General features: G+C 40.6%; 1 protein-coding gene across 1 annotated transcript in view; it reads right to left on the bottom strand.

Moving 5' to 3' along the window:
* The window catches only part of BOLL (boule RNA binding protein), a 32489-nt gene extending 18267 nt beyond the window's left edge, over nt 1–14222 (bottom strand). The window contains 6 exon segments of the mRNA XM_090144277.1: nt 2906–2981; nt 6077–6131; nt 8331–8422; nt 11382–11522; nt 12455–12548; nt 12818–14222. Of these exon segments, the coding sequence (XP_090000403.1) occupies nt 2906–2981; nt 6077–6131; nt 8331–8422; nt 11382–11522; nt 12455–12472 (382 nt within the window). The 5' untranslated portion in view covers nt 12473–12548; nt 12818–14222.
* Between the last annotated feature and the right edge of the window lie 621 nt (nt 14223–14843).

Raw genomic sequence — 14843 nt, 5'->3', positions numbered from 1 at the left:
CTGACAAAAGTAAGAACAGATATCCAGATGTCAGCAACAAGGACACTTTTCAGCAATGTTACTACTACTGCACAGGCTACAATGTTCTAATCCCAAAGCACAGTTCCAACTGTCCAGCTCTGTAACAGGTACTGACAGTAAGCTTTGTTCAAATAAGGAGGCTTCCATTCCTAAGCAGAGGCTGCTTATCTTCCTCAATCACTGCTTTTGGAATCACATGGACCTGTCTGTTTTGTGGGTGGGTAGAAAAAAACATGTAAAAGACGAGTTTTGGTACCAATTACACACAATGCAAAGGAAAAAAAAAAAAGTAAAGGAAAAATAATTCCATAACCAAAATGGAAATGTTGAAATCACATTTAACATGCAAAATAAATAAATCAGGAAAAACACAAGATGGAGAGCATCATTCCTTGCATCTTCCTTGCAAAGGTAACTGCATCAGGAAATGCCATTTTATGGACAGATACAACACCGAGTGGATTGCCAGAATGATAAATGGAGACCAAAAAGGACCCAGCTATGATTCAAACAGCCTTCATAGATGCTAGGAGTTTGACTGACTCCTTAAAAAAAAACTGAGGATGCTTGTTTACAACAAAGCTGAAATATTATCCATTGAAAAGTCACATGCTAATTTAATTCTTAAGAGAGTTAAACAGATATGAGAAAAATGAGAGACTACCTGAATTCCATTAAGCAAGCTAGAAAAGCATTCTTGTTATCTCTAATGAAGAAACCAAGAGAATTCCCTCACCAACTATCCCATCCACTTTGCCAAGTACAGAGCTCCTAGTGGGAAAAAAAAAAAATCTTACTAACTGAAAGAAGTTTCTCTATCAAACCTAAATTCACTGCAACAGAAAAATGGAAGAACTTGGAGGAGACAGAGCTAACCTGAGCTTAGGAGATCCAATCACAACTTTACTGCACGTACACAAACTTCTTGAGATACGTAAGCATTTTCAACTATAATCTGTGACTATTTTAAATCACACACCTATATTTAAGACCATCCTGGAGTAAACACGAGAACAGAATTCACCTATTTACAAGTGATGGATGGACTTTGCACTCCATTTAGGTAACTGCTCTTGCCTGAACCAAGAGAAACTCAGTGCCTAGACTAGAACATGATCTAATCTTACGCCACATTTGATGGCCTTAACTGTAAGAATACTGATCATCCCAATATGGTCAAAGCTCTTCATAGAAAAGGTCCTTTGATAACAGCAGAGATGAAAATTGCTCTGCTCAACAGGAGAGGAAGACAGCAACTCAGTTGGGCTGGAAAAGACCAATAAATGAGAGTATCAAAGCAATGATCTTTTAAATTCTGCTAACTAACACAGAGCTACAGTGACACCGTGAGTCTAGATTTCATGGCTTCACAATTTGGTCCTCCAAACGAACAAACTATCTTAATGACCAAGGTTAGTGGGTAGAGCATGACAGGAGACAAACTCAAATTAGATCCCAGAATGTGTATCTAGATGCCAACTTGATCTTCTAGCAGTCTGATCATAGGCACACTAAGCACCAGCATCAGGAGAATTAAGTGATACGAGTCCAGCAATGCACTTGAGAAATGTTCACATCAAAGACAAAAAGGGAAACAAAGCACTGCAAACTAACGGACCAAACAACAACAGAAAAAAGAACAAAGAAAAAAACCACCAAAGCCAACCAAAAAAAGACCCAACAATCAAACATGTAGCCCGTTGATGATGGCTGAGCAAAGATCACACAACCATTTCCTAAACAAAGAAACAATATAGCAGGAACAAAGAATTTCCACCCTCCTGGGCAAATCCTACTCTACACACTTAACAGGGAGAAGGTTGTACCTATGCATACAGGAGTAGAAATTTCCTTTTGAGTGGAAGTATGTCTGCAGCAACAGTAGTGGTGTGTGCATATGAAAATATGTACATATGAATGATCTCAATAAAGGGACAACAAAAACTAAGAAAACTTCAGAATTAAAACTAAAATTCCACAGAATTGTCCTCAAACAGAAAAGATTCACATGTGTGTGCTCCTCCACTCCCCACCAAAAGGTACCATAAGACAAACACTGAAGTACAAAGTTATGCTTCATTTGCTTCTGCGTTTCTGAAGCAACATATTTTACTTCTCTGATTTTCTTGACATTACTGAGGAATAACAAAATAGCATGTCTGGCTATATAAAAAAGATGGCAGTCCTTATCTTCAAAGTTAGTGGTTTACACCTTTTGCAATTTACTATGGAAACAAAACAGTGCCTAGCAGAAGGCAACGGTACGTTCTCTAGCAGGAAGCCCGTAAAATGGAAAGCTCACCCCCACAGAACTTTTAACAGCATACTTGCCCAAAGTAACAAATAGTCACCTGACAAAGGCAGCTGACCAATAGTTCTCTCTTGTATGTTTTCACCTTAAATAGTTCTTTGCTGGAAAAGGAACCCTCAGCAACCCTGCCTTTATTTTAAAGCAAAGAAATGCAAGAATTCAGCAGAGACTACGAACACCCACTCGTATGGTTTCTACTGAACAAAGCAAGGTGCAGTAGTTTTGATGGATTTTGCTACTAACTAGTAATAACCCAGAGAACCAGGAAAACCTGCTGAACAATTTGTGAAGGCAGTGTTTAGATTTGAGGTTCTGCATCATAACTAAGAGAAGATTCCACTCCCCTTGTTTCTAGATAAATAATCATTCCAAAAGGGTAAACAATATATTAAGGAGGAGAAAAAAGTTCTGAAGATCAATTTTGGGCATGTCAAATCTGGACTTCTCCACTGGTACATATTTACTCTGTGTTCTCTTTGTAGCATTAATGCAACACATGATCAGGCATATCATGGTTAAAAATGAGATGTGCAATTACATCCATAACAGACAAGTTTGAGTGAATATACATACGAGGAATCCGTGTTTGCTGTTTTCTTATTGCTGGTCCAATATTCAACTTCTTATCCTTGTAATTAAGTTTTTTTGCCTAGAATTTAAAAAAAAAGTATTCAGTATTTATATATATTTAACATAGATCAAGGCACCTAAAACAAAGAACAGCAACAAACAGAACCACTGCTTCTTATTTAGAATGCATCTCATTAAAACAAGAACCACATTAGCTCCTTTTTTAACCTAAGACTTCACATACATAAAAGCAATCATTACTCATTTCAAGTACTCCTTATTCATCATAGAGGCTCTTGATTAACAGATACCCATAATTGTCAGATTTTTGTTTGTTTGACCTTTCTCCTCAGTCATGTTTCTACTTCTTGAATAAAAAATAAGCATATTTAGAAATGGACAATTTCAAGTATAAAGATACAATTTATTTTTTTCATAATTACGACACCGTTTTACTAAAGATGAGAACAAGTCAATAAAAAGAATCAGAGTATAAGGACTGAATGTAATAAAAAGCTTAAATTTTATGTGAGACCTGGAACTGCCTTAAACCTTACCTTCCTCATATCCAGGATAACAAAATATAAAATAAATAATAAAAATCCAAAAACAGATATTAAGAACAGAAATTAAATCATAGCAGAATAGCTGAAGAAAAGATTGCTAAGTACAAACAAGTAATACAGTCTTCTGATTCCTACTCAGTTCTAAACACTGCCCTACTACACCACGACGTTTTCAGTGTCAGATGTAATTTCTCCAGTAAGGAAATAAAAAATTATTTATCAAAGAAGAATATAGAAATAGTTTGAAATCACATAGAAAAGATGGACAACAGTTACAAATAAAAACCAAAGTATTCTCTTTATTTGAACCCTTTTTAGTGAAACATGTGAGCACTTCATAATAACTACATAATACAAAGTCCAACCTGTATATCTGAACTTAAGTAGAAGCTAAATTACTCTTTTAGATTTGGGTCTTCATAAACAAATACTGACTACTGCCAATATACCAATTAAACCTATTTAAAACTAACCAACTCCCCAAAAAACTATTGTCAGTTTCAGTCCAACTGCATTCCACCACAGACAATAGAAGATGACTCTTCCCAACATATTTATTTAATTTCTGTGATCCATCAGAATTCAGGCTGCTTTTTTAAGTATGACTTTCTCAGCTAAAGGAAATATCTCATCTGTGTGGATTTCTTCAAAGCATTCTATATGGCACTGCATGAAAAATTACATATGATGCTACAAAAAATGAAGATTAATAGGAGAAGCTGTGATTACTTTAAAGTAAAATAAAAAATATGGGAAGAAGTAGCATTAGATATAGTAGTACAGGACTGGAAAGAGGCCCCTAGAGAAATTCCACACAGCCTGTTCTTCAGATGCAATTTAATACTTTTGAGGAATGAAAAATACTGAGAAAAAAATCTGAAGATATTATTGACTACCAAGAAGTAGGATATAAATGAGAAGAAATTCAATAGCATAAAATAAAAAATAATTTACATGATAATAAACTATTAAAACTGGGAAACTATGCACTGAAATAGCCTAAAAAAGGCTTAGATCATAACTGATCTAAAGATGAATGAGGCTATGTGGTGCAGAAGAAAAATACAACCTAATTGCAGAATGTCTGAGATGAAACATTTCCTGCAGACAAAAAGGTGTTGGTCTCACACAGTGAGATAACACTAAGACCTGACATGGAACAGCCTTTCAGTTACCATGCAGGCAAACATTCTGGACCAAATTCACAATGGTACCCTCGGTATTCTATTTCATGGAAATAAAACAACAAAATCCATGAGGAGAAGGGAAAAAACAAACAATCAAAAAAACCCAGCGTTCCTGTCTGCTTACTCCTCTGGTTTCACATTATATTTGTTTTGAAAATACACAAGATTTCTTTTTAAATGTCCCAGTTTTTATTTTGAATTTTAACAAGTAAATATTCGACAGAGACTCAATATTCCACTATTTTAACTTGTTTTATATTTGACAGAAGACATTTTGCAAGCCTGGATACTGTCTTTTGTTTTCCCCCACCCGTGTCTGCTAATATTTCTGCATACATGAATAGATCCCCACCAATTGATTTATCCAATATATGTCAACCAGAATATGAAGCACCTATTTTAAACTAAGAGCTGAAAAGGTAATAACCACCTAACAGTTAATCCTGTCTCAAGGGAGGCTCTAGAGGGAACATCAAGACAGAAACTTAGCTAAGTGGAAAAGCAACCACTGCGTAACATTAAATGAACTTCATTGTTTAAGACCTCTAATAAATTTATTCCTGAGAAGAGTTACAACAGCTCTGACGATCAAATATGTCAGAATAAAATAAAGCAGTTATCTTTTCCAACTCCTCATAAGATCTTAACAATGGATTTTCTAGTAAAGCAAATGAAAGCAACTGTGAAGGATAAAGAATAATCAGCGTGTATCAGAAGAACAGACTGTACAGAGCACATGTAGAGTAAGAAAATAAATACTGTATGTCAAAGTAAAGCATTCTAATATCAAGTGACAGCTCACTTCCCTAGATTCAGAATATTTCCATATAAATCTTGTCTTCATAGAATGGCCTATGTTGGAGGGGACTTAAAGATCATTTAGTTCCAATCTCCTGCTATGGGCAGGGTTGCCAACCACTAGTTCAGGCTGCCCAGGGCCCCATCCAACCTGGCCTTGAATGCCTCCAGAGATGAGGCATCCACAGATCCTCTGGGAAACCTGCTCCAACACTTCACCATCCTCTTTGTAAAATAACTCCTTCTAATATCTAACCTAAATTTGCCCTCTTCTAGTTTAAAGCCACTCTCCCTTGTCCTATCACTTTCAGACTGTGTAAAAAGTCAGTCCCCCTCCTGCTTAAGCTCCCTGAAAGTACTGGAAGGTCAAACTGAGGTCTCCCCAGAGCCATCTCTCCTCCAACCTACGTAAGCCCAACTCCCTCAGCTTTTCCTCATAAGGAGGTATCTTAGATCTCTCTAAATATTTTCTCAGCTACACTGTATGAAGACAGAATGACCAATCTTAACAGACCTACCAATCCATGCAGGCCAGCAGAAAAGGGTCAGAAAATCAGAGATACTTTATGTCCACTGTGAAATAAATTATTTAAAAGGGAATTGTAACAGGGAATATTACTCACCTCTTGTAGTATCTTCTGTGCATCTTCTTGAGTTTCAAAAGTAATGAAACCATACCTAAATAAAAAGAGAGCTAAGTCTCTGAAGATCATTATCATGATCACTTATTGCACATTAATACTTTACATATAGTAATGATATCAGAAGGGAAATTACAGGGGAAAAAAAAATCAGTTGTAGAAATAGAGAAACTGTAATTTTAATTTGTTAATAATCCTTGTAGTAGTCTACTTTCTAATCTATTTAGATACACGGTCATACATTATTGTTTCCATGCAGTAAATGAATAGTTCACCTAAATAGCTAAACAAAACCTGCTGGACTACTGGTGTTAAATGGTGAACGTATGTAGATACTTGTTATCTACAAAAGAAAGAAATTTTGTTCTGGATCTTTCAATTGTTAGGAGTGCCCAAGATGAGATGCACTCCTAACTTTTTTAAAAATTATTATTATACAGCCTTCACAGCATAGCTCCCATTATGCCAGTGAAAACTGTGAGCGCTCCACATCTCCCCAAGCACTACCCAGTACATTAAATTGAGTTCTCAGACAAAGCAGCAAAACGTAGATGTGGTTTACCTGGGAATTATTCTTGTCACTCTTAACACAACTAACAATAAACAACAGTTTTGTGGCAGACTCAAGGATAAAGTACTCTCACGTTTCATGACATAATACATCTCTTTCACTGTATCTCTCTCAACTGTTGCAACAAATCAAACAGGCTTTCTATAAAGAACTCCTACTACACCACAACACATCAATATTCCCACAGAAATCTGTCACTGAACCAAGTACTGGCTGTGCAAACCAAGTGCCTGATCACACAATTAAAGTACGTAACACAATACGTACACGTAAGATAATTGTTTTGTCTTATTTTACAGAAAGAACTGAAACTTTCTGAATTGTAACAGTCTTTCTTAACCTCCTAATAGTTTTGGGTGCATCATTTCTTAGGTTCACAACTCATTCTCAAGGCCAGAATTCAGAAAAATACTAAGAAAGCCTGAAAGCTTCCATCATTCCAGGCAGCCTATCAAAATTTGCAGTACAAAATATGTTTTGTGAGCATCTCCATGTTCACGTGAGTACAGAGATGCTGCTAAATCTAAGGGCTCTTGCTAGACTGCCTTCTCTAATCAAATTTGGAAACATTTCCAAAACCAAAGGCACAAGAACAAGAAGGTAGTTTCTTCATTTGGGATCTTACCTATACACAGACATTACATTCTACACGCTATTTGGACAATAATCTAATTAGACATAGTCAACCTTAGTTAGGCAAATAATCTTAAAATCAATCTCTTAAACCACTTGTCAGCCACAAGCAATAAAGCTTGTGCTTGGATTTGAGTAGAAATCCCAAATATCACTGAAACATTCTTATCCAACATGTTTACTTTCTATATGGTAGTGTGGCAGTTTAAGTGTCAAATACTTCTCAGAACTGAGTAAAAAGATATGGTATATATACCATATATGTGGTATGCCTCATACTACAACTTTTGGCTCAGTCAGTCATTTGCACATCTATGTAAATGAGGGACTGAACTAAGATTAGGAACCAAATCTCATCTCTACTGAGCTTCCTGCTAAGAAGCAAACTTCTCAGCGAAGAACCTTACAGGTAGATCGAGATTCACACGGATATTCCTTTTTGCCTCAGCCCTCTTTCCACCTTTGTGCTGCAGCACAGTTCCCCACTTTACTGACTTCACTGTCCTTCATTGCCCCTTGGGTTTAAACAATAATTTTACTGTCCAGTTTTAATCTTGCTCCAGATATTTCTCTCCTCTCATTACTGACATCTTGCCCTAGCCTCCCTTTACTGCAGACATGATTCATTCTCAGATTTGCCTATGTTCCTATTTCAAAAATCTTCATGAACTCATTTCTGTTCTCGCCCTGTGCTCCAGCACAATCAGGCTCATCTCACCTATTCCTCAGGATTCTTTCCCACGCTGACTCACAACAATAAAAAATTATGCATTCTTAATATATAATCCCCAAAAAGGGCATTTTAATTCATGTTTTAATTCACATGACAACAATTAAGCAAGTTGCAAAGGCATTTACGTAGGTAAATGTTAGAGAACACAGGAAGATTTTTGCATACGTGAAATATCTAAGACCAATAACACAGTACTAATAATGTTCTGAACAAAGAAAAAATTAATAAAATTCACTACAGTCAGGCAATTTTCTGTTACATTTTCAATTTCCACAACATGCTTAATCTACTATACCAACCCCTTTGATATTCCAGCTCTGTCATTTACTATCTTCACCTCTCTCACACAGCCATACTGAGCAAAAAACTTCCTCAGGTCATTTTCATTAGTCTAGTAAATTAAATCAAGAGGGAAAAAAAAAAAGAAAAGCTGATTTGTATAGTTAATGTCAATGAATACATACCATAAGACTTCTAATGAATACACTTTGGATAAAGGTTACCACAAACTATAACCCCATATTAAAAAACAAATGAATGAGCATAGACATGTGCCCCAATGCATGAGAACAGCACTACTGTTTAATTATTGCCTTTCCATATTCAGTAGTAACACTGGAAAACCATTAGAACATTATAATGTTTTTACACAATAACAGTCCCTTTACAAGTATATTCATTGAAACCAGATAACAATCTGATTTTTTTTTTTAAACTTATCAGAGCACTGTTGACAAATCACTGCGGTGTTCTCAGACTTCAGAGCAGAAGAATACATAGGCCTTCAGATGTATACATACGTGTCTGCTCTTGTGCACATGTATACTTACATATACACACACATGAAGGCATGCATATCATACACACACAGGCACACCATGGGAAAACCCTACCATAAATTAATAAGAAAAGGTGCTTTTAATGGAGAATGCTCTAAATCCACATGGAGGAAACTGTTTCTCTCTAACCAGAGTGCACAGCTAGGAAGATGAGTTCCTAACAAATGCACACTCAAGCAATGTGAGCACTTGTCTCCCTTCTCTGAATTAGCTTTCTTTAATCCTCTAAACATAAATGAAATACGATGTCCTCAACACCATGTTTCAGCATTTCTTGTCCTGCACTGATCTGTACACTCAGGCTATTTCGTCCACATTTTTTCATTATTTTAGGTACACGAGAAGTACAGTTTTACCTTTAAATGAAAAACTGCTGCTGCTTTAAAAAGTACATATACAATTTAACAAAAAATCCCTTTTGCATATTAAGAGCTTACCTGAGTTTGAAAAGCAAAAAAATTTTAGAAGAAAAACTAAAACTCTAATTCTTGTAACATTCATAAATGGAAAGAATACAAAGCTAACACTTTATGAATAACTCTCCCCTCAATACATATTTTATGAAAAGAACGCAATTTATCTGTTGCAATCTTCAAGCTCAGGGAGCACTCGTGGTACAAGACTTAGCTCCTCATTTCTCCAAGTGTTCTGGCATTACAACACTATAAAATGCAGTCACACTATAGAAGTGTGGGGAGCAATAACAGACAGGAGTGCTCTGAACAGGCAGGAAATAGACTTCACTGGGTGTAGCAACTGGACAGATCTGTATGATAGGAACGGCACTGCAACAAAGATGTGATGACAGAAGGACCAACACGATAGAAAGGTGCTCTAAAGGAAGGGAAGAAGTTTGCTCACCCATATCAGAAGATCCTAGGTTGGCAGGGGAAAGCTTCACCAAGGATGGATCTCCAGAAAAAGATCCTTCCCCAGAGGCAGTCAGAGAGGTGCTTCACCCTTTCCAGTCACACAGCTGAACTGCCTCCACCTGTGCTTCCAGGGCTGACCACGTCCCTTCCCCAAGTGCTCAATCAGTGGTTCAAGCATGACTCAACAGTTACCATACAACTGGGTAATCTTCCCCTTGGAAATCACCTGGACCAGACCCTGAGCAACTACACACCACTGAAAGGTTAAAGTATTACTAAATGTAACCCCAAATCATCCTCCTGAACAGATCACCATGCTTTACACCTGAAGAGAAATCTGAAGTTCTGCTTATGTAGGAAAACAATTCCAGCCAAACAAATGATAGCATATGCTCATGGAACTGTTTTACATAAGCTGAAGCACTCTCACATTCTTACATAACTTACATAATGAACAGCAAATAATGGGTAATAAAGACTGATGGTAAGATTTGCCTTTTCCTTAAAACTTACAATTTCTGGGAGAGCATTCCCTTTCTGGGAGAATGTTTCTTGTAAGCTCTGCATCTTATAAGCAGCTATAATGCTTCACAACATTGAGAAAAAGAATGTGATAAAAAACAGAATAGCTGAAGGCAAAAATACATTAAGCAACACTTGAAGAGTTCTTAAGACTACCATCAGTGCAGAAAGTTATACTGGACGCCTAATGGATGGTAAGGATGTATACACACAGGACAGTAAGCTTTAAAAGCCAAAGATGTAGAAATAGTGTTAAAAGATGGTAAGATAAAAAGCCTAAGGTTCACAGTGCAGTTTACAAATATCTTGACAAACACAGTATCTGTAATTTTACCAGAAACACCCCTAGGACTTATGCTTTCCTGCTCCCGACAGGACAAGGCATTTGTGAGATTCTCAAGAAAGCCTAACGTTAAGCCTACAGAATGTCAAAGAGAAATGGCATCCACCACGAAAGACAGACTTCTTCAGACTGAATCAAAAAAGTACCCAACTATAACTTCTCTTATTGAATTCTCTCTCTAAATTTAGGAGATATTCCTTCCTACAAATAAGAATTGCTACTGTGGTGACAGACCAAATTGAAGTGCAAAAGCTAAGAGCTAAAATCTGTACTGCAAATTGCCCAGAAAAGCTTTCATATTCCTTTTTGCTTTTAAGAAAAAATTACTGCGGTAGGTGAAGAACACACGTACTGTGGCTTCATCTTTGTGGGAATGGAAAGAAAAGCACTGGAGGAGCTGAAGCTACCCATGGCTGCTGTGTTTTCAACATATATCACTGAGTTTACGATTAATTACACTAAATGTCACGCTTAATTAAAAATCCATACATTCTTACTAAGAAATATACTTATTAAAAAAGGCACTTCCTTTGAACAACAAAAAAATGCAAAAACCAGCATGTCAAAAGTTCCTAGCTTCTTTCTAGGTGAAGAAGTTTATGCAACTTTGTAGCACAGTGATGTAAATCAAGGCTTAAACATTATTTTATGCTGTTCATTTGAAGACTGCAGTGAAAGGCACCACCTGAGCAAACATGTCATTAGTCTTACACTTCTACTGAACTTTATAGGCTATAAAATACCAGTTAGTAGTAAAATAAGGAAAGAAAATACCTTAAAATCAATGCCTCCTACAAAGATGCGATTTGGAGTAACTGTTCCAAACCTTGGCGCACCGGTTGGGTTATTTAACGGCACTGGCGACACAGCGTTGGGAGACGAAGGTAAAGATTCTGTTTGCGTCTCATTTGCAGTCTGTTGATTAGAAAAAACAAAACAAAACAAAACCAAAAACCAAACTTTTCAAAGATTGCCTGTATCTCACACAGTATAGGCTGTAAAGTGAAATAACTCCGAACAGAAAATATATACAGACTTTTTGGTGAACAATGAGTGTGTGTATCTTTATTAAAAACAAGCTCGGTTTTCAGCAGCTGTGTAACACCTTGAACAAGCTACAGCCTGACCTTTCACCTACGTTCCAATATCTTTCTGAATTAAGCATTCTAGGCCTATTCTCCAAACGTTTTTTCCCGCTTGGTTTGCGCAGCACTCTCTGTATCAACGTCTGCAGTGTGTGACTACGGCTCTTTTAGCAGAATCAGCACGTTTTTGTGTCGTTGTTGAATAAACCTACGGTCAGTCACACCGGGCCTGCAATGAACCCCACCTTCCAACAAACACCCCCTCTTTTTATCACCTCTACCCTGCAGCATCAAGAAGCAGACATCCGTCCCTCCGGCTATTTGCGGCTGCGCACATCTCCAACACAGACACCTTCAGTCGCGTTTCAAGACCCACAGCGGCTGTGTTTTAGGGGTGGGGTTCCTAAAACCGTACCACAGGGGAAGCGGGCAGGCGGTACAGAGCCCCGACCCTTCCGCTGAGGAGAAGAGCCGCGGGGCTGTACGCGCTGGTAGCGGCCGTCCGCACACCGCCGTCCCGCAGCGTAATGGAGCCGCAGTGGGGCCAGGCTTTCCGGCACCGCCAGCCTCTGCCCGCGGCGCAGCGCCGCACACAAAATGGCGGCCCGCCATAACCGCCAGCGGGGGAGGAGCCCCTCAGCCCAGGGCCGCCCCGTCCCGCGGCCGAGAGAAGGGGCTCAGCTCCCGGCCCCGCCGCCCGCCCCCACCCCACAGCGGCCGCCCCGCCCCGGCGGCCCTCGGAGCCGTCGGGCCTCGCCTCACCGCGCCGTCGGGCTCCATCGGTCCCTCGCCGCTCAGCCCGGCACGTTCCCGGCACGTGTCGCGTCCTCGGCTCCGCCTCGGCCCGGCACACGACCTCCAGGGGGAGACGAGAGAGGGAAGCCTCGCCGCGGCGCTGAAGGAAGCGGGCGGCCCGGGGGCTTCGGCGCGAGGGTCGAACCGCTGCGGCCCCGCCCCAGCGCCCGGCCCGGCCCCGCCCTCCGCCGGGCGGCCGCTCCCGCCGCTGCCGCGCCCCTCCGCCCTCCTTTCCGCGCGGAAAGTGCCCCCTCGCAACGCCCGTCCCGCCGAGGCCTGCTCTCCCGCGGCGATCCCCGCAGCTCCTCCCGGCCCCGCCGGGCCCCGCACCTGTGCCCGTCACTCAGCGCCTCTCCTCGGGCCGCGGCCCCCCCGCGGCTCGGGTTTCAGGGCACACGCACACCTGGCTCCGACGGACAGGCCGGCCTTCCGCCGCCGCTCTCCCTGCCTCGGGGGGCGAGGAGCGGCCGCGCGCCTCGCCTGTTTGCCGGCCCAACGGAAGAAAGCGAGCAGGCGCCCCAAAACCGACAGCCCGCAGCGTGAGGCTCCGCGCGGGTCGCTCGCTCGGCCTTACGTGACGGCGGCGGAAACGGATCAGCCCTTTGCATTGCTGGTGTGGGGAAGCGCAAGTCCCGAGCGCAGCTCGGACGCCCCTAAAGTTCTGAACGAGACTCAGGCACGCCGCCCTGAGCGCCGCCGCGCAGCACCGGCCCGCACGGCCCCACCGAGGCGATTTGGGGCCCCCTAGCAGAGGCCTGGCAAATACAGAGTGCCGCACGTCTCACGGCCGCTTCTCAAACTATTGCTCCTTCAAGGGCCGAAAAGGAGACACTACATAGCAGTATTTCTGTCAAGTGTACCCCGTGGTCCTCCCACAGCCAGCACCCCGGCCTGTTGCAGTTACGTTTTCTCATGCTGTTTGCAAACACAGACTGCCGTGGAAATTGGTGTGCAGCTAAACGGGTCTAGGAAAAAAAAATGAGTCAGGTGTCTGGTTCATAACCACTGGAATTGCCAGGCAAAAATGCTTGTTTTGACTTTGGCAAGAGCTAAAATGCCTACAAATATGTGCTGGGAGAGACCCCGACCCCCCTCCTCCCCATGAAGATGCTTTTTTTAAATGTGATTAAAGGAACACAGAATAATAATCATAGAATGGCAAGGTTGGAAACGACCTGGGAGATCATCTAGCCCAACCGTCCTCCCACTCCCACTGCTACCACAAGCACTAAACCAGATCTCGTAGCTCCTCATCCAGGTGCCTCTTGAACACTGCCAGGGACGGCGACTCCACCACCTCCCTGGGCAGCCATTCCAGTGTCTGGCCACTCTCTAAGAGAAAAGGTTCTTCCTTATGTCTAAGCTAAACCTTCTCTGGTACAACTTGCAGCCAACAAAAAAGGTGAAACATTCACAGGCTAAATCACGGCAGCTCAGCCCCCAGGTACAGCACTGGGATTTACTGTAGGGTCAATTCATCATTAGTTATTCTCCTGTTTTACTCCCTTCGGGTGCTTAAAATAAAATCTTCAAGTAAAGAGTATCGTGATTATCTTATGTACAACAAAATGTTGTAGTTGCATTCAAATATTCCTGTCTTGCTTAATCTGCTTTATGCTACACAGACCCAACCCCAAACTAGCAGCACTTTCCACATGAATTCCATCTTCTAAACTCTCACTGAGCAGTGGCCCATAGTGAGACCCTGCACTGGTGCAGGGTGCACCCTTCTGGTGTTTCTGCAGCATCTACCAGTGTCTACAGCATTACTGTTACCACAGGAAATTAATAATAATATAAAAGACTTGCCACTATTTGTGTTTACTATATAACAATACAATGCTGAGCTGTTAGCAGCAACAGCAGGTTTTTTTCATTCTCCAAGAAAACTATAAAAGGCAGTTTTAGAAGAGCTGATGAGATTTAAAAAAAACCACACAAACATTTGATATTTTTGTGGCAAAACTGTTGAATTGCATTTGTTCACTTTCTCGAATATTTACCACAGAGCAACAGAGCTTACCCTAGAAACAGCTGTGCTGTGTATGCCTAATACCATTCAACTGCTAGCAAAATGATTTCAAGTTCATTCTTCCTGCAGTATAACCAAGTTGTACCAGCTGAGTCACAGTTGTTCCCCAAACTCTCTTGTATAACCTACAAACATTTTTTTTTCTTCTACAAGAAGATTTGCTGTCCTGAAAGAGGGATTACTAACTAAAAGTCATTAGATTCAGGCTACCAGGCAGATATTCTTACTAATCTTGGCTAATCTTATGCCTGCTTAAACTCTGTTTTTAAAAACTTCTGCTCAATCAGTTACGAAACAGCCTACACTCAAAAGAATGACTGATGT

The sequence above is a fragment of the Phasianus colchicus genome, chromosome 7, assembly GCF_987193195.1.
Source record: "Phasianus colchicus chromosome 7, bPhaCol1.hap1.1, whole genome shotgun sequence".
Classification (NCBI taxonomy): domain Eukaryota; kingdom Metazoa; phylum Chordata; class Aves; order Galliformes; family Phasianidae; genus Phasianus; species Phasianus colchicus.
This window is presented reverse-complemented; position numbering and strand designations above follow the sequence as displayed.